The following is a 24,149-nucleotide window of genomic DNA, read 5'->3' on the forward strand; positions in this document are numbered from 1 at the left end:
GGCCCCCCACTTCCCTTCCACAGGGAGGCTACTGAGGTCCTCAAGACGTCGGAAGATCCTCTACGCAGACTGCCAGGCATCCCTGAAGGTGTCCTGCACCTACAAGGAGGATGAGGGGCTCTACACGGTCCAGGTGCCCTCACCCTTCGGACCCCGGGAACAGAGCACCTACGTGCTTGTGAGAGGTGAGGGCATGGGTGTGTGCGAGGTGGCAGCAGAAGCCCAGAGACCAGGGCTCTGCCCCTCATTTGCTGTGGAACCTTAAGCAAGGGCCCTACTGTCTTGGGGCCTCAATTTCTCTGCCATAAAATCAGGGCTTTGGGTTGGGGTCTCCAAGACCCCACATGACATCCTGTGACTCTCCAAAGGAATGTGGCCTGAGAGTTAGCCCGGCTGGAGCCAAGGAGGCGGGGAGCTGAGTGTGGGGCTGGAGTGATTCTGGCCACTGCTTAGGGCCTGGGTTCACATCATGGCTTTGTCACTTCACCAGCTGGGTGACCTTGGGCAGGTCACTCACTCACCTCCGTGAGACTCAGTTTCCCCATCCAAAGAGGGGAAGGCTGCTCTGGGGCTGGAATTCATTATTCCACTTGTTCAGGTACTTGGTGTAAAATGGGCCCCCAAGAAGTGGTACTGTCACCCTTCCCTCAGATACTGCTATGGGGGTGGGGGGACTAATATTCAGGCCCCAGTCCTCAAGATCAAAACAGCCCCTGGAGGATGGATGAGAAGAGGATGCCGGATGGGAGTGGGAAGGGCCTGTCACCAAATGGCCACTGACTAGAAGGGCCTCCCTCTCACCCCCGTGTTTCAGATGCTGAGGCCGAGAACCCCGGGGCCCCAGGCTCGCCGCTGAACGTCCGATGCCTGGATGTGAACAGAGACTGCCTCATCCTGACCTGGGCCCCACCCAGTGACACCCGGGGCAACGCCATCACTGCCTACTCCATCGAGCGGTGAGTCGGCCTCTTGAGTGGCAGAGGCCCTAGGGCTAGAATTCTGTCTGGCTGTGGGAGCCACAGCAAAGAGGAGGCCCTATGCCTGGCCTCAGAGAAACCCCACAGCCCCGCTCCTCAGAACAGGACAGGAGGCAGGCTGTGCTGTGTCATTTAGGGGCAATGGAGGGGCATCTGTGCCTCCAAGTCTCTGTCATGCTGATACCTGGAATTCTACACTGGAGTCGGCTACTGCCCTGTGGACCCTCTAGAGCTGACCTGGAGGGGCAAAACAGGGAGTGCTTGAAGCCTGAGCACAGTGGATTCGTGGGCTATTTTCCTTCCTGAATGACAGAGAGAGATGGAATAGCACTGATCCCAAGGGAGGAGGCAAACAGGTAGACAGCCCAGAACCTCCGGCCTCCTTCCTGTGTGGCCGGCTCTGAAGGCCCAGCTTGAGGAAATAGCTAATGCTGCCACAGACGGGCTCATGACCATGCTAGGGGCACGCCTCATCTCTTTCCATCCTTACAATGACCCCGCTCTAAAGAGAAGGGGACTATCTAATGCCCCCTCCTATGGATAGGGAAACCAAGGTATGTGGGGAGATGACTTTGCTCAAAGACACATTTGTCATTAGTGGTGGAGACAAGACTTGGACCCACATGTTATGACTACCCCAACCAGCTGGTAACAATAAGGGTAATGTGCACTGTCACACTGCCTGGGACAATGGTACCAAGAGGGTCCAGAGAGCCCAGGCTTGGAGGGTCAACCTGGAATGCACGCCAACTTAGGGAGGGGACAAGCTCAGGTGGATCCTAACAGTGTGACCTTGGGCAGGTCTGGTCACTCTCTGAGCCACAGACCCTGCGTGTGTACAGTGAAGGTGACCACACATGTCCCCAGGACTTCCAGGGAGATGAAACAAGGGCTGGGTGTGGAGGGCACAGCACAGCCGTGGGCTCACGATGATCCCCCATGAAAGGCACTGCTGCTGGTCAGCATCAGGGATGGTGAAAAGGTCTCCCGGGGACCCAAAGTTGGAACCAGCCTCTTCTATTGGAGAGAAGAACTTTAATTGGTAGAGATGAGCTCGGCAGGCTCCCCCAGTTAAAGAAAAGCCCTCAGGCCGGGCGCGGTGGCTCACGCCTGTAATCCCAGCACTTTGGGAGGCCTTGGCAGGTGGATCACGAGATGTCAGGAGTTCGAGACCAGTCTGACCAACATGGTGAATCCCTGTCTCTACAAAAATATGAAAATTAGCCAGGTGGTAGTGGCGTGTGTCTGTTATCCCAGATACTCTGGAGGCTGAGGCATGATGATTACTTGAACCCGGGAGACGGAGGTTGTGGTGAGCGGGGATGGTGCCACTGCACTCCAGCCTGGCAACAAAACAAGACTCCGTCTAAAAAAAAAAAGAAAGAAAGAAAAGGAAAGTCCTCGTAGAGGCTCACTTTGGGAAGGTGTGCAGTGTGGGCAGGGGCTGAAAGGGGGGCCTGTCTCCAACAGGTGCCAGGGTGACTCTGGGGAATGGGTCCCCTGCCATGAGGCCCCCGGAGGAACTTGTCGGTGCCCGATCCAAGGCCTCGTTGAAGGTCAGAGCTATCGGTTCCGGGTGAGAGCCATCAGCAAGGCGGGCAGCAGCCTCCCCTCCAAGGCCTCAGAGTTGGTTGTCATGGGCGACCATGATGCAGCCCGGAGGAAGACAGGTGGGTACAGAGGTCCTAAGTGACTTTCTAGAACATCAGTCAGGGAACCCTCAGGACTACCTCACACAGGAGACAATCTGGCCCTCAGGAACCCCGAGTCTGATGGAGGAAGCACAGCCCAGGCCTCAGTAAACACTAGTCTGACGAAGGAGACAAAGGCCAGCCCTCGAGAACTTCCAGTCTGATGGAGGAGGCACAATCCGGTCCTTAGGAACCCCTAGCCTGAGAAGAAAGATACAGCTAGTCTAATGGGCGAAACCAAACCGTCCATGGGAGAGACCAGTCTGAGGGAGCACCCCACCCCAGCACCTGTCAGATGTCCTTCAGCTCGAGTGTGGGGACACGGCCCTCTCAGCCCTCGGGAGCCACGCTGACTTGGGTGTGCTAGAAGCTCCACCATGGCAGGGTGCCCGGCCCCAGGCGCCTCCTTCCTCCTCTCTGTCTCCACTTGTCCCAAGAGAAAGAGCGTCTACCAGGGCCTGAGAGCAGCAGGGCTCCACCTGGGACTCCTGAGAAAGCTGAGGTCACAGGGCACCTGTCTGAGGTTGCACAGCGAGGGCTGCAAGGCCAGGACCGGGACAGGGCAGGACACAGAGCCTGGTGTGGGGTAGGCCCTGGCCTAACTCCTCCTGTCCCACCCCCCACCCTCCCATGCTCCCTTCTCATCCTAGAGATCCCCTTTGGTCTGGGAAACAAGATCACCATCAGCACAGACGATTTTGAAGGTATGCGGGACCCTCCTATGTAGTTCTGGAATCTGTATCGTTCTGGAAACTCTGTATAGTTCTGGAAACTCTGTATAGTTCTGGAAACTCTGTATTGTTCTGGAATCTGTATAGTTCTGGAAACTCTGGGAGGTGAGCTGGCAAGAAGGCAGAAACTGTCCCTGTGCAGGGTGTGGGGGATCAGGACAGGTGGGGCCTAGTCGGAAGCAGCCAGAGTGCTGGGGTCACTGTGGCCCATCTGGCTGTGGCCCTCCTGGAGGAGGGAACACATTGGGAAAAGTCCTGGCCAGGGCAGGGGGAGACCTGGGTTCTGGCCCCAGCTCTGCCCAGCATTGCTGGGTGACCTGGAGCCAATTACTACCCCTCTCTTGGGGATGGGTGGAGATGTAGTTCCCTCCTCCATGGAATGAGGCACTGAGATTAGGGGGTCTCTGAAGGCCCACCCATCTCGGCCCCGGGTGACTCTGATTCCAGATACTGTGACCATCCCCTCACCGCCGACCAATGTCCACGCCAGCGAGATCCGAGAGGCCTATGTGGTTCTGGCCTGGGAGGAGCCGAGGCCCCGGGGCAGAGCGCCACTGACATACTCCCTGGAGAAGGTAGGGGACCCCGAGGCCCCAGCCCCAGGCCAGCCTGAGAAACAGCGTGCTGTGGGACCCGGGGCAGTGTCCCCTGGGGAGGCCGTCAGAGAATAAAAAGGAGCCCCTGGCTGGAAGGGCCCAGGCATGGCCACACACAGAAGCATGGGGATGGATTGAATAGCCTTTGCGGCTACCTCTAGCCCTGGGAGGCCAGTCACTGCTGGTCGTTCCTGAGGCTGTTCATGGAAGTATACAAAATACAAGGCACAGACAACAATGACAATATGATCCACCACTTCCTGGGTACCTCCCTGCCCCCAAGTCGGCTGGCATCAGACCACACACTGGGCCAAGCACTTCTTGGTGGGACTATGTTGGGATGGAAACGAGGCTGGTACCCTCCAGCCAGGGACAGGAACCAGCAGCACTTGCAGAGCCTACGGAGTGATTAGCACTAGGACATGGCTCTCACTGGGGATTGAGTGGGGGCAGGGGAGACCCCGGCGAGGATGCAGCAGGTCTTGTAGAGTGGACTTCACAGTGGAGGGGAGGCAGGATGGTGGAGTAGAAGACAGCATGGGTGTTAAAATCTGTTCAAATCCTGCCTTCTGCTGTGTGATCCTGAGTGAGTGTCCTAACTTCTCTGAGCCTCAGTTTCCTCCAGCATAGAATAGAGAACCTGCCCTGTGAAGATGAAATAAAACACAGCCCGCAGCCAGAGCCTGCAGTCCCCGGGATCTGTCAGTGCTTCCCAAGGAGGTATTCTTGACTATCTCCCTGAAGTCAGAGACTAAGTTTATCTTCTCACTACTTTCTGTGCCCAGCACAATGCCTGGCACAAACCAGGTGGACAGAGAAGGTTTAGGGAATAAATGCATTTAAAATTTTCAGGGAGGAATCTCAGGCTCTGGTTATCCAAACGGGCCTCTCTTTTCACACTCATGGGTAATCCTTTTTCTCTGACGTAGGAAAGCTACAGATAATTGGGGACTGGTTTTGCGAGGTGGTAGGGTATCATGGTGGAGATGTTGGCGTCAGACTGCTTGGGTTCAAATCCTATCTCTGCTACTTACCAGCTGTGTGACTTTGGGCAAGTTACTTAGTTTCTCTATACACCTGTTTCTTCTTCCATAAAATGATAATAATCATACACAGCTTGTAGGGTTAATGTGAGGATCAAATTAATTAGCGCGCATAAAGACTTAGAATAGAGCCTGGCACACAGTAGGAGCTCAGCAGTCTTCATGGTTTCTTATGGTGATTTCTTGTCCTGCCTGGTCTAGGCCACTGACAGCCAGACGGGCTTGGGAAGGGGAAGACCACAGAGGATGGAATCAGTGGGTCCTCTGATGCTTCTAGGTCTTAACTCTCTTGCCCAGACTCAGCAGAAACGGTCTCTGGATGCCTCTCTCATCTGTATCACCCTGGGCTCTTCACCCTCCATCTGCCCAGAGACTCAGAGTTTCTGGCTGCTTTCTGGGTCCCTGACACTGTGGAGAGTAAACAGGTTTGCAGCTACCCATACCTGAGCGAAGTGAAATGCCATATCCACCAGTTATTAGATGCAGGACTTTTGGCCAAGTTACCGAAACTCTCTGAACCTGACTTCCCTCAGCGGCAGAGAAATTAACACCTTCCTGCAGGGTTATTGTGAGAACTCATTCTTTCATTCATTCATTTGCCCCAGAAACATAGATGGAGCACCTGCCATGTGCCAGTGCTGTTCTCGGTCCTGGGGACACAGCAGGCAGGGGAGGGAGTGCCGATGATAAACGGGGTAAATCAGTAGAATATTACGCACAGTAGTGAGTGGTAGGCGCTAAGGAGAAAGACGTCGAGCAGGGAGGGGAACTTGAAGTGTGGGGAGAGGAGATACTGACGTTTTTAGATGGAGTGGCTGGGAGGGCCTCCCCACTCCCCAGGAAGGTGGGTTTTGAATAAAGGCCTACAGGAAGCCAGCCAAGAGATTTCTGGGGGAAGAACATTCCAGGCTGAGAGACCAGCAAGAGCGAAGGCCCGGACGGAGGTGGGACTTGGGCCCTTAGGGAACAGCAGAGAGGCACAGAGACTAAGAGCAAAGGGAACGGTGGCCAGACAGACCGAGGGGTCAGGCCATGGGGAAGCTTTTGCTCTGAGGGAGATGCAGGGCTTGGCAGAAGGGAACAGAGAACAAGACAGAAGGGGGTTATAGGTGGAAACAGAGGGGAGACCAGCCAAGAGGCTATTCAGATCATTCAGGCGCGAGGTACTGACAGCCTGCATCAAGGTTATGGTGGGGAGCGTGAGGGCGATAAAGCATGGCTGGGTTCTGGGTAAATTTTGAAGAGTGAGTTAACTGGGTTTGTTGATAGAGCACATTTAGGGCATGAGACAAAGAGAGGAAGAGCCAAGGGTGGCTCCAGGGATTTCACCTGGGGGACTGGAAGGATGGGGGCCACCAACACAATGCAGGTGTGGGAAGCTCTGGAGCTGCATCATGGACAGGCTGGACGTGAGGTCTCGGTAGGTATCCAGGTGGAGAGGCAGAGAGGCAGATGGGGCAGAGCTCCGTGCTCAGGGGCAGCCTGGGCTGAGTATAGAGGACCATGAAAGCACATGGGCTGGGGACAGAGATCATTGGAGGCGACCAGTACAGAGCCGGTCTGGGCAACCGCTTAGCCAATGTGAGTTCCTCTGTTTCTTCAGTCAGTCATAGGTAGTGGCACCTGGGAGGCCATCAGCACGGAAAGCCCTGTGAAATCTCCGAGATTCGCCGTTCTGGACCTGGAGAAAAAGAAGTCATATGTCTTCAGAGTGCGAGCAATGAACCAGTATGGCCTGAGCGATCCCTCAGAGCCCAGTGAGCCCATCGCCTTGCCGGGCCAGCCAGGTACCCTCATGATGCAGGGAGTCGGGGAGGAGGCAGGCCAGGCCAGGCTCAAGACCTGAAGCTGCAAGGACAAAGCCCTGCCCACTTCCCTGTCCCTGCTCCCTTCTACCCATCATGAAGCTGAAAGGCAATTTGACCTCAGGCCTGGGGAGTTTTAAGACATCAGAAATTACATTTCTCTGGGCAGGAGGCTCATGGAGGGAGACAGCCTTCTGCTTTTTTCCAGATCAGCAATGAATGGGTTACAGAGTGCAGCTGGGTCCCGCACAGCAGCTGTGTAAGCGAGTGGTCCCTCCATTCTACAGGTCTCTGGCCTGCCCCTAGACCCTGCAGCTCACTGCCAAGCAGCCCCTGGCACCCTGCCTGGTGGAAGTTGAGCTGTCCCACCTGAGCCCTGGCTTACCAGGCAGGACACTGCTCATCTGCAGCATAACGGGGGACCTGGGAGAGTCATTTCCAAGCTGCATACCTTGCTGTCCTCAACTGGCAAACCCATTGTGTTTTTTTGGGTTTGTTTTTGATTTTTTTTTTTTTTTGAGACGGAGTCTCGCTCTGTCGCCCAGGCTGGAGTGCAGTGGCGCGATCTCCACTCACTGCAAGCTCCGCCTCCCAGGTTCACGCCATTCTCCTGCCTCAGCCTCCCGAGTAGCTGGGACTACAGGCGCCTGCCACCGCACCCAGCTAATTTTTGTATTTTTAGTAGAGATGGGGTTTCACCGTGTTAGCCAGGATGGTCTCGATCTCCTGACCTTGTGATCCACCCGTCTCGGCCTCCCAAAGTGCTGGGATTACAGGCGTGAGCCACCGCGCCTGGCCCAAACCCATTGTTTTAAAGGGCCTCATTACTGCTCCTACCTCTGGCTCCTTCCTGAGTCTCCCAATTGCAACTCCATCCTGACCCCAGCTTCCCAGGGCTCCCACCTCTGAGACCTCTGGATTCTGAGGTTCTTTACCCTTTCATCAGATTAGAAGGTTCCCTGTAGCTGCCATCACAACCAGCCCTTTAAGGAACCTTTCTACAGTGCCACCTTTGCAAGAAAAGCCTAGTTTGCTGAAGGTCCCATTTGGAGAAGATTTCAAAGTTCTAGATTTGTTCTGCTTCAATAACTTAGAAGGGAAAAAGTACACACACGCACATGCACACGCACACGCACACACAGCACATATGAACAAGTTGGTGAGCAAGTGGTGTTTTTCTTTAATTCTGGTGAACATTTGGTTTTGATTTGGGGCCTGGCCAGTGAGCAGTTTGTCATCAGATGTGGGCAGTCTCTGGACCATAAACCAGACTTAAATTATACCAGGCAAGGCTCTGGTATAATTCAGAAAGGAAGGGAGGGCAGGGCTAGAGGTGAAACCTTCAAAGAGGTGAGGGGTGAAGACCTGGGATAGGCAGGACCCTTAGGAATAAGAATAAGAAGAGAGGAGAAAAAATGGAGCAGGTCAAGGAACAGAAGCTTGGAGGAGTCCAATATTTGGGGGCCAAAAGAAAATAGAGAACCACCAAAGGATGTGTAAGGAATTTAGAAATAAAAAGAGAACTAGGAAGATCATGCACCTGCCATCCATCAGTCCATCTATCCATCTATTCATCCAACTATCCATTTATTCATCCATGAATCCACCTGTCTACTCATCCATCCATTCATCCATCCATCTATCCATCCATCCATCCATCAATCTATCCATCCATCCATCATCCATCCATCCATCTATCCATCCATCCATCTATTCATCCACATATCCACCTGTCCATCCATCCAACCATTCATCCATCCATCCATCCATCCATCCATCCATCCATCCAACCAACCAACCATCTATCCATCCATTCATTCAACCAACTATCCATCTATCCATTAAACAAGTTACAGCAGCCCTTACCTCAAGGAGCTTAGTTTCAGGGAGCCACGAAAATTGGTAGAGAAGTTTCAAGGAAAGAAAACTGAGATTAAAGATAAGGACTGAGGAAAGCTATCAGATTTGGTGACTTTTGAGTGACAAAGAGTGTGTATGTAAGGATGAATGAGTGAGTATGCTTTTGTGCTTTAGTGAGGAAGCAGAGATGCTCAGAGGTAAGGGGAGAGAGGACTTTTAGGATACACTTCTGGGTCTATGGAAGAGTTCCCAAAGTCCCCAGCAGGTCAGGAATTCATGCACCTTGATTGCTGTGGGAGGTCCTTCTGGCCTCTCCCCATGCTCCTCCCCTTCCCCAGCCTGTCAGAGCCATGTAACTCAACCTTCTCATTCAGCCCATGTTTCTATTTTTTAGCTACCCTCCCTCCTCCAGCTCAAGTTCAAGCTTTCCGAGACACCCAGACCTCTGTCACCCTGACATGGGATCCCGTGAAAGACCCAGAGCTCCTGGGTTATTACATCTACTCCCGGGAGGTGGGGTCATCTGAGTGGCAAACAGTTAACAACAAACCCATCCAAGGCACCAGGTACGTCTGCCCACCTGTATCAGTCTGTTCTCACACTGCTATAAAGACATACCTGAGACTGGGTGATTTCTTTTATAGAGAGGTTTAATCAGCTCACAGTTCTGCGAGCTATACGGGCCTCTGCTTCTGAGGAGGCCTCAGGAAACTTATGATTGTGGAGGAAGGTGAGGAGGAAGGAAGCATGTCTTACATGGCGGGAGCACGAGAGGGAGAAAGAGCAAAGCGGGAAGTGCTAACACTTCCAAACAACCAGATCTCGTGAGAACTTGCTCCCTGTCTTGAGAACAGCAAAGGGGAAATCTGCCCCAAAAATCCAATCTCCTCCCACGAGGTCCCTCCCCCAACACTGGGGATTACAATTCAACATGAGATTTGGGTGGAGGCACAGAGTCAAACCAGATCACCCCCCTTCCTGCACCAGGCATCCTTGAAGGGAGGCCATAATAATAATGAAGCCCAGCATTTCACAGTATTTACCCTGCGTCAGGTACTGTTCTAGCATTTTTCCTATGTGAGGTCATCTAGTTCTACCTGCAAGCCTATACATGTAGGACTATTATTTTTATTATTTTACAGATGAAGAAACTGAGGCTTGGAGAGGTTACATAAGGTTACATAACTTGCCAAAGCCCCTGTAGCTTAGTAAGTGGCAGGACTGGGACTTGAACCCAGATGGTCTTTTTCAACAAACCTCATTGAGAATGTGCTATTTGCAGGACTCCATGGATAGAGATGACCATGCCTTGGTCTCATCCCTCCAGGAGCTTACAGCCAGAGAGAGGTGGGGAGGGCAGAGCAGTGGAGAGCTTTGGAGCCAGGGAGGCCTGCGTTCAGGCTCCACACCACCCCTCACCCTTTCTGTATTAGTCAGGGTTCTCTAGAGGGACGGACTAACAGGATACATGTACATATGAAAGGGAGTTTATTAAGGAGTATTGACTCACACAATCACAAGGTAAAGTCCTACAACTGGCTGGCTGTCTGCAAGCTGAGGAACAAGGAAGCGTGTTGGAGTCCTAAAACCTCAAAAGTAGGGAGGCCAACAGCGCAGCCTTCAGTTTGTGGCCGAAGGTCTGAGAGCTCCCAGCAAACCACTGGTGTAAGTCCGAGTCCAAAAGCTGAAGAAATTGGAGTCCAATTTTCAAGGGCAGGAAACATCCAATGTGGAAGAAAGATGAAGGCTAAAGATCATCCAGTCTCCTCCTCCATACTCTTCCACTGCTTTATCCTAGTCACACTGGCAGCTGATTAGATGGTACCCACCCAGATTGAGGGTGGGTCTGCCTCTCCCAGTCCACTGACTCAAATGGTAATCTTCTTTGGCAACACCCTCACCGACACACCCAGGAACAATACTTTGCATCCTTCAGCCAATCAAGTTGACACTCAACCATCACCCTCCCTAAGCATCAGTTCCTTCCTCTGTAAACCAGGAGGGTGGGGCCACATTCATGGCCTCTTGACATTCCAACTCACACTCCACTCTGAGGTTCACTCCTCATCCCCTGGCCCTGAAAGACCCTCATCCTAGCAGGCACAGTGAGTCCTGGGGCTTCTGGGCTAGTAACTTCTCTTGATATAGGAGCTCTGTCGGGGAGAGGGCTTAGGTGATAATACCTCTCCCTTTCCTTTCCATCAGACAACTTGCCAAGCCCTTGAGCACACCTGACTGGGCTGCCTGCACCCTGGGCCATGAGCCAAGGTCATCTGACCGAGAAAAAGGAACAGCCCCAGTGCCCCATTGGTCTTTGGTGCCTCACAGTTAGCTGTGAGGGGTCCCTCATAATTTGTTACTAGAAACAGATAAAATTCCCAAGTTGGAGAATAATCAGGTTTTTGACAAATTAGCTCAGAGTCAAGCTTATCCCTAGAATAAGACCTCTCCTCCAACTTGCATTCAGCTGTGCTTCCCTGAAGGGGAGGGCAGGGGTTGGAGGGCTGGTACGAATGGGGTGGCATGACCGAGGGACGTGGCATACAGAAGTGAAGATGGCATGCTGCTCTGGCATGTCCAGAGAACTTGTCCCATATGTGCATGTCATCTGTTACATGTGTCATGACTGGAAAGAGGCTAAACCCTGCTGCCCAGGAGTTGGAGACTAGGGCAACAGCAGAAAAGGAGCTAAGTTGGGCTGTGGTGGCCCAGGTCACTGTGGAATCATCAGGCTCCACAGAGCCTGGCTCGCAAAAATGTCTGAATGAATGAATGAATGAATGAATGAATAAATGAATGAATGAATGGTGGGTGGGCAGGTGCTACACTGGTGCTCAGGAGACCTGGCTACCATCTGGGCTGAGCCCCTAATTGGCTGTGTACTCTTGGCCATCTCGGCCTCTGTGGTAGTGCTTCCCTACTCGTAACATGAAAAAACGGGATCGTTTCACCCCTAAGGGCCCTTCCAACACCCAAGACTTTGTCCTCATCTCCAAAAAAGGGATAAGTAACAGCATCTTCCTCAGAGGGTGTTATGAGGAGCACCTGGTGGATAGACATAAAGTGAGTGCCAGACAATGGCATGCTGCTATCAGCATTATTGTCATTGTCATCTGTTGTCAACGGGGTCTGGTCTGGGGAGTCATCCCAGCCTCCCCTGTTCAGGTGCTGCCTGACCATCACCCACTTCAGTGCTCCCTCTGTCCCATAAAGCCATGTTCCCCCTTTAGAGGCACTTGTCCCCAAGCAGAGAGCTTGCTGCTCTGCCAGCTGTCAACACTTGATGTGACTGAAGTCCTGGGGACTCCTCAGGGACCACTAGCTGAGAGGAGCTCCCTGCAAAACAAGATTTGCTCTAGGAGAATGTTGATAGGTAAAAAGAGAGAGAGGGCCACAATTTGGGTCTTATCAAGAAGGGACAGGATGAAAAGGACATTTTTCTCTAAGCCAGAGCATCCTTGCGTGTCTCTGGATGACAACTGTCTTTGAGGGCTCTGAAAGGACTCCGTGTTTTTGCATCACAGCATTAGTGCAGGCGTTAACAGCCACATGTTCTTTTTCAAGGACAAAGCCCAAAGTCTTGAAGATGTACCATGTGGCGCTTGGTCCAGGGTTGGCTGCCTTTGCTTTAAATTAGGACCTTTCCTAGCGTGTTTGCATGTTAAGGGTGGATCTGGAAAAGCAAACATCCTTTAAAACCCTTAGGTCTACCCCCTCCACGGTGTCATCTCGGGCATTGCCATGGGATCAAGGGCAATATTTTTAGGAAGAATTGACCTGGAACTTTCAAATTCTACCACGCTGGTGACCACTTATTCCACAAAGTTGTTCTAGAAAGTTTGGGAATGTCTCCAGGCTGTTTGTACATCCGTGAAAGCTGCACGTTTCCCTCCCAGGTTTACAGTTCCCGGGCTGAGGACGGGCAAGGAGTATGAGTTTTGTGTCAGGTCAGTCAGCGAGGCTGGGGTAGGCGAGAGCTCAGCCGCCACCGAGCCCATCAGGGTCAAGCAGGCTCTGGGTGAGTCCAAGGGCAGGTCCAGCCTGCAAACCTCCCTGGGCTGGGCGGGGAACTGGGGCTCATAGACCACATCTTGGAGGGCCCAGTCCTGGTGGCTTGTGGCACACACGACCTCTGAGGGAAACTGGAGCTGGCCCTGGCTGCCCTTTCCTTTGGGAAGGAAGTAACCATGGCTTGAGGTCATGGGATGAGGCCTGAGCAGCTCTAGCGGGTGGGGAAGCCTTAAGGCCCAGAAACCTGAGGCTCCGATGCCCTCCTGAGGCACAGATACTGCTGGCTCAGGGAAAAACCCCTGGAGTAGGGCGGGCACCAACTGGGGGAGGCTCATCGGCTCCCTCAGGCCCCACTGTCCAATCCAGCCACCCTAGGGAGCAGCTGTCCTCACCTCCTTACCTCCCTGTAGCTACCCCATCTGCCCCATATGGCTTTGCCCTCCTGAACTGCGGGAAGAATGAAATGGTCATTGGGTGGAAACCTCCCAAGCGTCGTGGAGGTGGCAAGATCCTGGGCTACTTCCTGGATCAGCATGACTCAGAAGAGCTGGACTGGCACGCGGTTAATCAGCAGCCCATCCCCACCCGGGTCTGCAAGGTAAGGCTGGAAGGTGGCCCCAGCCTGTGTCATGACTGGTTTAGCAGAAACCGGAGGGCAGTGCTTGAGTCTTGAAGTCTGACAGAATCTGACAGAGGTCTCAAGTTCCCCTGCCTTAGCCATCCAGATCATTTTCCAATGCAGACCCACCTTGAACAGAACTGTTTAGAGCCCCCAAGAATCCCAGCACTTTGGGAGGCTGAGGCGGGTGGATTGCTTGAGCTCAGGAGTTCGAGACCAGTCTGCAACATGTTCAAAACCCTGTCTCTACAAAAAATACAAAAATTAGCTGAGTGTGGTGGCACGCACCTGTAGTCCCGGCTACTCGAGAGGCTGACACGGGACGACTGCATGAGCCCAGAAGGTCGAGGCTGCAGTGAGCCATGTTCATGCCACTGCACTCCAGCCTGGGTGACAAAGTGAGACCGTGTCTCAAAAAATAAACACAAAAGCAAAGCCCCCACAGACCTCCTGCTCTGAGTCGCTCCGCATCCCTCCCCCAGCCTCAGTCTCACAGTTTGCGTTTCTGCTCTTCAAGGTCAGTGACCTTCGTGAAGGCCACTTTTATGAGTTCCGTGCCCGGGCTGCCAACTGGGCAGGTGTTGGCGAGCTGTCGGCACCCAGCAGCCTGTTCGAGTGCAAAGAGTGGACAATGCCCCAGCCAGGTGAGAGGCCTGCAGGCCTGAAGTCCAGTGCCTGCCCTTCCCTCCTTCCCCAAACCTACCCAATGAGATGAAGGCCGCAGCACTCCTCTGTGCATTCAGGCTTGCACTGTTTGTCCTGCACTCCAGGCCCCTGACCCTTCCACAGACCCACTCTGTAATTCCTGACACAAATGGAGTCCTAAGCCTGTCTTAAAGGACCCCTGATCTGGGCCATCAACTGGCCCAGCACAAACTATTTCCCAACTCGAGACCCTGCCTGCTTCTGGACATAGACCAATCTCCAGCCCCAAAGGTGCGCTGCTAGGGTGAGCAACTAGTCCTGGTTTGCCTGAGACTTTCAGTTTACTACTGAAAATCCCAGGCCGGGCGCGGTGGCTCAAGCCTGTAATCCCAGCACTTTGGGAGGCCGAGACGGGCGGATCACAAGGTCAGGAGATCGAGACCAGCCTGGCTAAATACGGTGAAACCCCGTCTCTACTAAAAAATACAAAAAACTAGCCGGGTGAGGTGGCAGGCGCCTGTAGTCCCAGCTACTCGGGAGGCTGAGGCAGGAGAATGGCATAGACCCGGGAGGCGGAGCTTGCAGTGAGCTGAGATGCGGCCACTGCACTCCAGCCTGGGCGACAGAGCGAGACTCCGTCTCAAAAAAAAAAAAAAAGAAAGAAAATCCCATGTCCCAGGAACCCTCTTAGTCTTGGACAAATGGACAGTTGGCCACCCTACCCACTGTTCCCATTAACCCTGTAAGCCTTCTCACCAATGAGCCCCTCACCTCTCACTGAGGAAGGAGAATCACACCTTTCCATAGTTTTGTTCAGCTCAGTTCTGTTTTCTACACAAAACCTCTACCTGAGTGGCAGATAACTAAAACATGATGCTTTTGACAGCAACAATTATAAACAACTAATATTTATCGGTTACCTACTAGGTACCAAACACTTTTCATAAATTATCTCACTAATGCTCACAAAAGCACTATATTACAAGAATTATTATTATCCCCATTTTACAGATGGGGGGATAGGAACAAAGAGGCTAACTATCTCGCCCAAAGTCCCCATATCTGGAAGAGGTTGAGTTTTGACATGAACCCCAGAGGTCTGACTCTAGAAGTTACACCCTTGGCCCCCACACTAAACACTGAAGCACTTTAGAATGATTAGTGCTGTCTGGGATGGGGATGGGGAAGGTCAGGGAAGCTACTAGGAGGAGGGGAGGCTGAGCACATTTTGAAAAGTGAACCCTGTTTCAGGCCCAGAGCCAAGCTTTGTCATGATGCCAAGGTTGGCCCGGGCTTGGCGACACCCAGAGCAGGCCCTTCCTGGCTTGACTGTCACTGATGGATTGACAAGCTTGTTGACTGACTGCTGGGCTTGCTGCCCACCTGGCTGGCTGCCTGGCTGCCCAACTCACACATCTCTGCCCATCTCTCATTTGTCACAGGCCCCCCGTACGATGTACGGGTGTCCGAGGTGCGGGCCACGTCCCTGGTGCTGCAGTGGGAGCCCCCATTGTATACGGGAGCTGGGCCTGTCACAGGCTATCACGTCAGTTTCCAGGAGGAAGGCTCTGAGCAGTGGAAGCCAGTCACCCCAGGCCCCATCTCTGGCACCCACCTGAGGGTAAGTTCTTATGCCTTCATCTTCTGACTGGCCCTGAGCCTTCCCTGCCACTAGAACATTAGCACCGGAATGACCTCCAGACATCGTTGCCCTCACTTAATGGCAGCAGAGGACCAGAGAGGAAGAGCGATTTGCCTAGGGTCACACAGCAAGTTGGAGGTGGGTCTGGCTGGCTGGTGCCCATATCCTGCTCCATGCTAGGCAGGCACCTCCGTAAAGACTCACTTGCTATCAGCCAGGTATATCACCATTTGCCCATGCATGCCCCCTGACCCTGGAATTCTGCTCCTGGGATTGAATTATAGAAAGGTAATTAGGCAAATGTGCAAAGATCTAAGGATAAAGATGCTTCTTATAGCCTTTATAATGGCCCAAGCTAGAAACAACTGAAACATCTATTAGTAGGGGTGTTGCTTAAGTTCATCACAGTGTATCTTAAAAGTAGAATCCTGTGCCAGGCAGTATAAAGAATAAGGCAGTTAAAGGAACAAGGCGGTGTGAAGAATGGAGATGGGCAGGGCATGGTGGCTCATTCCTTTAATCTCAGCACTCTGAGGAGGCCGAGGTGGGAGGATTGCTGAAGCCCAGGAGTTCGAGACCAGCCTGGGAAACATGGAGAAACTTCATCTCTACAAAATAAAAAAAATTAGCCAGGTGTGGTGGTATACACCTGTAGTCGCAGCTACTCGGGAGTATCACCTGAAGTGGGAGGATCACCTGAGCCCAGAGAGGTCCAGGCTGCAGGGAGCTGTGATCGTACCACTGCACTCCAGCCTGAGGGACAGAGCAAGACCCTGTCTCAAAAAAAAAAGAATGAGGTGGACCTACATGCATGTATTAACACAAAAAGGTATCCATCCTATGTGGCTAAGAAAAACAAAGCAGAATACAGAGTAGGATATTTATATGTGAATAGCGTATAATATATATAACATGTTATATATAATATAGATAAATAAACATGTATGCATGAGTGCAAAGAGTGGACAATGCCCCAGCCAGGTGAGACGCCTGCAGGCCTGACAGAGGTCTCAAGTTCCCCTGCCTCAGCCATCCAGATCAGTTTCCAGTGCAGACCCACCTTGAACAGAACTGTTTAGAGCCCCCGAGCATCCCAGCACTTTGGGAGGCTGAGGTTACATGTTCCTTAATTTAAATGAGAAACAAACTCTAGAGTCTTTGGCTGAATGAGAAGTCTAACAGAATCACTGGTTTTGTTCTAGAGTGGCGGTTGCTTTCACTTCCACCCGTGCGGGAGGTGAGGAAATCACAGAGTCTTCTCCTGGCCTAACCAAGACAATTCACAAACACTTAGACATGTCAGGAAACAAAGATGTCGCTGGAAGCATTATTAGCAGACACAAATTACTACCTTAGACAACCAATCAGAGTTAGACTTCCAGGTGACTGAAGGCCACTTTCACAGGCCATAGTGTCTACACCTAGGGCCAGCGTTGTCTCAGGGCCTCCTTTATTTGAGGAATATTTGTAAGAATGTGATGTGGATTAGGTTCCATTTTCTGCAGCCCTAGGGAAAGGTGAAGTATTTCTCCAGCCCGTTTTCCTGGGTGCTTTTCCCCAGCGGGCAGGAAGATATGTAGTTTTCAAGCCCATTCATCAACATTGTATTAGGGAGCAGCCGGAGGAAAGAAGGCTGGCTCAAGAAGCCTGTCACAATGGGAAAGAATAAGATACTAACAAATAGGATAGGTGCATGTCCTGTTTCTACCTGGATTATGTCCTTGGAAAAGTCTAAAAAGATTTTGCCCAGGCGCAGTGGGGGCTCATGGCTGTAATCCCAGCACTCTAGGAGACCGAGGCAGATCTCCTGAGGTCAGGAGTTTGAGACCAGCCTGGCCAACATAGTGAAACCTCGTTTCTACAACAAAAATACAAAAATCAGCCACATGTGATGGCGCATGCCTGTAGTCCCAGCTACGCAGAAGGCTAAGGCAGGAGAATCACTTGAACCTGGGAGGCGGAGGTTGCAGTGAGCCGAGATCATACCACTGCACTCCAGCCTGGGCCACAGAGCAAGATTCCATCTCAAAAAAAAAAAGAAAAAAAAAATTTTTCTAAAAAGATTTTTACGTTGGCCGGGCATGGTGGCTCACACCTGTAATCCCAGCACTTTGGGAGGCTGAGACGGGCAGATCACGAGGTCAGGAGATCGAGACCATCCAGGGTAACACGGTGAAACCCCGTCTCTACTAAAAATACAAAAAATTAGCCGGGCGTGGTGGCGGGCGCCTGTAGTCCCAGCTACTTGGGAGGTGGAGGCAAGAGAATGGCATGAACCCGGGAGGCGGAGCTTGCAGTGAGCTGAGATCGCGCCACTGCATTCCCGCTGGGCAACAGGTGAGACTCTGTCTCAAAAAAAAAAAAAAAAAAATTTTTACCAAATGGTTCATTCTGGTGATGTCTGGGGGAGGGCCTGCCAGGGGCGCTTTAGTCCTTCATGGCATGTTGTGCTCTGTCACTTAAAATGTTTCGCAACAAGTGTGTATTTCTTTTATAATTGGAAAAATTAAAATACCTTCATTTTACAAAAAATGAAATTAAAGCCACCTCAGACAGAGTCAGGGAAGACAAGCCTCAGCCGGGGACTCTGCTGAGACCTTGAGGCCTCCTGACGTTATATAGGTGAGGTCTTCACCTATATGAGTGGCTCGCCCCCTCCGCATGTACGTTGGCCCAGGCCAGGGCAGGACAGCCTTGGTGACCTGGCACCGGCTTCTGCATGTGGACTGTTGGCCGCCATTCGGTCAGTCAGCCACTGGCTAAACATTTCTTCACACCTGCTTTAGTGCCAGGCCTGGACCAATTCCTAGGCATGAGAAACTAAATAAGTCACAGTTGTTGGGTAGCAGGCAACAACAATACTGTGTGATAAATGTTGCAATTGAGGGGGTCTCGGGAATTCTGGACGCTCAAAAGAGAAGGTGAGAGGTGCTTCCTGGAATCCACGTGTCTGCCGAAACTGAGTGATGAAGCACAGGCTACAGTGGAGTGAGCCAGGAGGGAGGCGGGACGGCATCCCAGGCAGCGCACTCAGCAAGGGCAAAGGCAGGGAGGTGTGAAATGGTGTGATGGATGTGGGGACGCTGAGAGAGCTGTGGTGTGAAGGGGACAGATGGAAGGACAAGAGGACAACAGGCTAAGGCCAGGTCAGGAAGACTCTAGGTACTCAACCTTGAAATTTGAACTTGACCCTGAAGGCCACTAAAAGATGTACACATCATCAGATCGGCAGAGGGAAAGATAGACTTGGAGAGAAGGGTCCCAGGGCAGAAACGCCCTTTAGGAAACTGTTGGGCTGCCCCAGGTGAGGAGAAACAAAGCCTCAATCATGGCTGTGGATGGGACCTGGAGGAAAGTGGCCACATTTAAGAAACATTAGGGAGGCCGGGCGTGGTGGCTCACACCTGTAATCACAGCACTTTCAGCGGCTGAGGCGGGTGGATTACCTGAGGTCAGGAGTTCGAGACTAGCCTGGCCAATATGGTGAAACCCCATCTCTACTAAAAATACAAAAATCTGCCAGGCATGGTGGCGAGTGCCTGTAATCCTAGCTACTCGGGAGGCTGAGGCGGGAGAATTGCTTGAACCAGATAAGCAGAGGTTGCAGTGGGCAGAGATTGTGCCACTGCACTCCAGCCTGGGCGACAACAGTAAAACTTTGTCTCAAAAAAAAAAAAAAAAAGAAAGAAAGAAACATTAGGGAAATAAAACAGATGGAACCTGGTGATTGGTGGAGACAGCCCAAGGAAAGGATGGCAAAGACAATCCCCAGGTGTTGAACGGCCGTCTTTGTCACATGGAAAGATGAGGGACACAAGAAGAGAGAGGGTTTTCTTGTTGAGAGTGGCTCCCCGAGTGGTTTCCTGCACACTGGGGCCTGGGTTGCAGGAAAAGTCACTGCTGTCCTCAGTGCTGGTTCTTGCCCTCTGCCCCCAGGTTTCTGACTTGCAGCCAGGAAAGAGTTACGTGTTCCAGGTACAGGCCATGAATTCGGCTGGTCTGGGGCAACCGTCCATGCCCACCGATCCTGTGCTCCTGGAGGACAAGCCAGGTAAGGGTGGCCGGAGAGGCCAGAGCTCTGCCGCTGGGCTACACCGTTGGGGACGGGTGGTGTTCAAGGGAAGTTGGGAGAAGCCTGATGCTGTGCTAAGCCCTCACATTTCTCTGGCCCTCCAGCAAGCCCCTGAGGGAGGGGTCATCATCCCACATTGACACTGATTTTATTATAGCTCAGAGAAGATCAACCAGGTCACGTGCTAGTATATGACAGAATCACCCACCTCTCCCAACTATAAAGCACGTTCTCTTTCCATTCTTTTAATTATTCATTCATTTAATAAATATTTGGTGATGCCCACGTTGCACTGTGAATACAGGAGTGAATGAGAGAGTAAGATCCCTGCTCTAATGTAGGAGTAGGGGGAGCAGAGAGCAGTAAACAAGTAAACTATTGCATGAGGAAAGCGATTTAAGATAGAGATAAGTGCTTTATTATAAAAGAAACAGGATGATAGGATGGGGCAAGGTTGCTTAGCTAGGGCAGTCAAGGAGGGCCTCTCTGAAGAGGTGACATTTGAGGTGAGAAGGAGCCAGATCATGCAATGCCTTGGCAGCCACAGCAAGGAGTCAAATTTATTATTAAGAGCAACGGGCAGGCCCTGGAGGTTTAAGCAGGGGAGGGGTGTGACCTGGTTTATTATGTATAAACATCCACTGCCCTCTATTGGATCTCGCCCTCAGGTGCCCATGAGATCGAGGTTGGTGTGGATGAAGAGGGTTTTATCTATTTGGCTTTCGAAGCCCCTGAAGCCCCCGACTCCTCAGAGTTTCAGTGGTCCAAAGACTACAAGGGCCCACTGGACCCCCAGAGGGTCACGATCGAGGATACAGTTAACAAGTAAGTGAGGCGAGAGGAGAAACAACTGCTCAACGAGACCCAAATACTGTCAGAGGAGCTGGCAGATGCTCCCGGCTGAGACCACAGGGCAGGACTTATCAATGATGGCTGAAAGGTGCTGCTCGGTCTTTCTCTGAGGACACTGACTGCAACCTTAGTGAGAAGAGTAGAGAGTGCACTTACGGGACTGCAATGGCGCTATTTTTTCTTTTCTTTTCTTTTCTTTCTTTTTTTTGAGACAAGGTCTTGCTGTGTTGCCCAGGCTGTGCGATGGCATGATCTCAGCTCACTGCAGCCTTGACCTCCCAAGCTCAAGCGACCCTCCCGCCTCAGTCTCCTGAGTAGCTTGACTACAGGCACATGTCACCACACCCAGCTAATTTTTGTATTTTTTTGTAGAGATGGGGTCTCACTCTGTTGTCTAGGCTTGTCTCTAACTCCTGAGCTCAACCAATGCTCCCCACTCAGCCTCCCAAAGTGCTGGGATTACAGTCGTGAGCCACTGCGCTCAGCCAATGGCACTGTTCTTTTGGAGATTCCTTTTCCGTAGGGAATTATATGTGCCCCTAACTCAGTACCTTCGAGGAGACCTTCAAAGAGGACTTGGTTTCTAGCCTGGGTGCCAGGGACTTGCTCTTACAAGTTCTCTGTACTCAGGTTCCTCATCTATAGCATGTAGAGTTGGACCAGATGACCACAAGGACCCCTGTCAGATGCCCCCCTGTCTCACTCCTCCCCCAGCGGCTCATGGCCTCAGCTCTGTCCAGCAAGGCATAAAGCCTACGCCTCAAGCCGTGGAGGAGGTCAGGGTGGCGTGACCAGTGCAGACCCAGTGCCAGAGAGCCCAGATAATGGCACCATTGAAGGTGGGACCCTGAGGGGACCCTGAGGAGGTAGAAGGAGGCAGCTGCCTGTGCTTCCTGACTTGGCCAGGGTCTGCTTGTGGTACAGGCTCACCAGAGGCAACCTGGACTCCCTGGCTCCCAGGCCTCTAGTGCACAAGACTAAGGAGCTCCTCCCAGAGCCTCTGCTCTCCTGTCTCTGCCAGGTCCAAGGTCATCCTGAAAGAACCTGGCCTCGAGGATTTGGGCACCTACTCAGTCATAGTCACTGACGCCGATGAAGACATCTCCGCAAGCCACACGCTGACCGAGGAAGGTAACGCACCTGCCCCGCTCCCTGCCACCTCCCCAGAGAGAGAGTCCCAAACACAAATGCGCACAGAGGTCAGCAAGAAGCAACCAAAATAAGTGAAGTGGCAATTTCCCCAGAGAAGTAGGCCCTCACCCACCCATTCTTTCCATCAACAGATATCTATTAAGGACCTGCCACAGGCCAGGTAGGCCCTGGATATTACATCAGTGAACTCGACAGACAAAAATCCCCGCCCAGTGAAATTTACATTTTTCTGGTCTCTCTTTTGCTGTCCCACTTCTTTATTTTTAAATTATTACTATTATTTCTTGAGACGGAGTCTCGCTCTGTCGCCCAGGCTGGAATGCAGTGGCATGATCTCGGCTCACTGCAACCTCTGTCTCCTGGGTTCAAGCAATTTTCCTGACTGAGCTCCCTGAGTAGCTGGGACTACAGGCGCCTGCCACCACGCCGGGCTAATTTTTTGTGTTTTTAGTAGAGATGGGGTTTCACTGTATTAGCCAGGATGGTCTCAATCTCCTGACCTTGTGATCTGCCCACCTCAGCCTCCCAAAGTGTTGGGATTACAGGCGTGAGCCACTGTGCCTAGTCTGTTTTCCCACTTTTGGTAAAAGCAAAGGTACTAGAATTATTTTTGTTTCCTTCTGTAGCCCCCAAAAACAACAGTGCAAGTGTGATGATAAATTGCAAACAGCAGTTGGTCTGAGAAATGGGGTGACAATAGGGAGTGTTGAGTACTGTGGGTAACCAGAGAGTGAATACCACGTCTAAAGGACCATCCATATTTGATAAATTAAACTGAACCAAAGCCTGTGCTCACAGCCAATGAGATGCTCTGCTCCCTCCGTAGCAACCAGGACAGCCTTTGCCCATTGTCTGTCCTGCTCGTGGCACGTGAGGCCTTTTGATTTTGTTAAGAAGCAGAAGCCAGAGAGACCCGGGTTCCAATTCCGGTTCCATAATTTGCTGGCTGATTTTGGACAAGTCATGCCACCTTCCTGGGCCTCAGTTTCCTCACCCATAAAGAGGGATTATAATCCCTGGCTGCCCCCACCTGAAACAATATTGTTATGCAGATACAATCAGATGATTCTATGCAAACTAAAGCCATCCATGAAAATGATGGTGTTTTTTGGTTTTGTTTGCCGTGTGCTTGCCATGAATCTAGACTCATTGTGTTAAGGATTCTGGGGCTTACTAGAGAAAATGAGGCGTGGGCTCTGCCCCGCCAGTTCATCCACACAGTCCGTATTGTCTGAGCACCTACTGTGTACAAGACATTCACGTAGATTCAGAGCTCGCCTTAGCAGAAGAGGCAACACAAAGAAGCAGTCAGCAGGCCGGGCGCAGTGGCTCACACCTATAATCCCAGCACTTTGGGAAGCTGAGGTGGGCGGATCACCTGAAGTCAGGAGTTCAAGACCAGCCTGGCCAACATGGTGAAACCCTGTCTCTACTAAAAATACAAAAAATTAGCTGGGCATGGTGGCACACTCCTGTAATCCCAGCTACTTGGGAGGCTGAGGCAGGAGAATCGCTTAAACCCTGGAGGCAGAGGTTGCAGTGAGCCAAGATCGCACCATCGCACTCCAGCCTGGGTAACAAGAGCAAAACTCTGTCTCAAAAAAAAGAAAAGACAAAGAAGAAGAAACAGTCAGCAAATAAGACAGCATTCTAGAACAATCTGAGACTTCTGGGCTGCAGTGCTCTGTGTGGTCCAGACCCAGGGACACTAAGATAGCATATGACAGAGGTGAGCAATGAGGCCCTGGCACCAGTGGTCCCAGAGTGACCAGAGGCAGACAGTAATACTCAGCCCACAGCATTGCAGAGGACTAATAAAGTATGCAGAACCAGGCACATGGTAGGTGCTCCTCTAGGGAAGTAAGACTTGATCTAGGCCTTGAAGGACAGGGAGAAGATGCAACTTCAGGGTGGTCAGCAGCAGCCTTGGCATCACCCTCAGTGCCCCAGGGCAAAGGCCCACAGTATTCATCATGGCCCCTATGGAGCCAAGGGACCCCAACTTGGGGGGAGGTGTCTCTTGGAACTTTGACCCAGCACAGGATCATTGGATGGCTCCTGTGGGCCTCCCACCCCCGGTCAGGATATTTCATTCTCTCTGGTTTCTTCCTTACTCCCCCCTGTCCCAGAGCTGGAGAAGCTGAAGAAGCTGAGTCATGAAATCAGAAACCCAGGTAAGCAAGCAGTCCAAGCTGCAGCCTTGTGCAGTCCCCACTGGGCCCATTGGCATGTTCTGAGCAGAGCAGAGTCAGGCCAAGGACCAGGAAACAACCCCCAGAGGGTGGGGGAACCACAGAGCTAGAAGGTCAGACACCACTCAGGAAGCTCACGGAAGGAAAAGAGCAGCAGGAAAGGGGATGCGAGGAAGGGACATGTGGGCGTTGTCCTCTTCTATAATTACTATAATTGGCTCTTTAGTCATTAGGATTTGGGATCTTCTAAACCTCTGCTTC

General features: G+C 52.0%; 1 protein-coding gene across 1 annotated transcript in view; it reads left to right on the plus strand.

Moving 5' to 3' along the window:
* The window catches only part of LOC105494442 (myomesin 3), a 59,738-nt gene that overhangs the window by 19,326 nt on the left and 16,263 nt on the right, over positions 1-24,149 (plus strand). Inside the window, exons 10-24 of the mRNA XM_011762852.2 lie at positions 24-185; positions 815-956; positions 2,448-2,647; positions 3,319-3,372; positions 3,847-3,974; positions 6,642-6,825; positions 9,098-9,269; positions 12,600-12,721; positions 13,125-13,312; positions 13,851-13,977; positions 15,421-15,599; positions 19,557-19,671; positions 20,361-20,517; positions 21,566-21,675; positions 23,826-23,870. Coding sequence (XP_011761154.2) covers positions 24-185; positions 815-956; positions 2,448-2,647; positions 3,319-3,372; positions 3,847-3,974; positions 6,642-6,825; positions 9,098-9,269; positions 12,600-12,721; positions 13,125-13,312; positions 13,851-13,977; positions 15,421-15,599; positions 19,557-19,671; positions 20,361-20,517; positions 21,566-21,675; positions 23,826-23,870 — 2,085 coding nt within the window. The remainder of the gene's footprint in view (positions 1-23; positions 186-814; positions 957-2,447; positions 2,648-3,318; positions 3,373-3,846; positions 3,975-6,641; positions 6,826-9,097; positions 9,270-12,599; positions 12,722-13,124; positions 13,313-13,850; positions 13,978-15,420; positions 15,600-19,556; positions 19,672-20,360; positions 20,518-21,565; positions 21,676-23,825; positions 23,871-24,149) is intronic.

The sequence above is a fragment of the Macaca nemestrina genome, chromosome 1 (assembly GCF_043159975.1).
Source record: "Macaca nemestrina isolate mMacNem1 chromosome 1, mMacNem.hap1, whole genome shotgun sequence".
Lineage (NCBI taxonomy): Eukaryota > Metazoa > Chordata > Mammalia > Primates > Cercopithecidae > Macaca > Macaca nemestrina.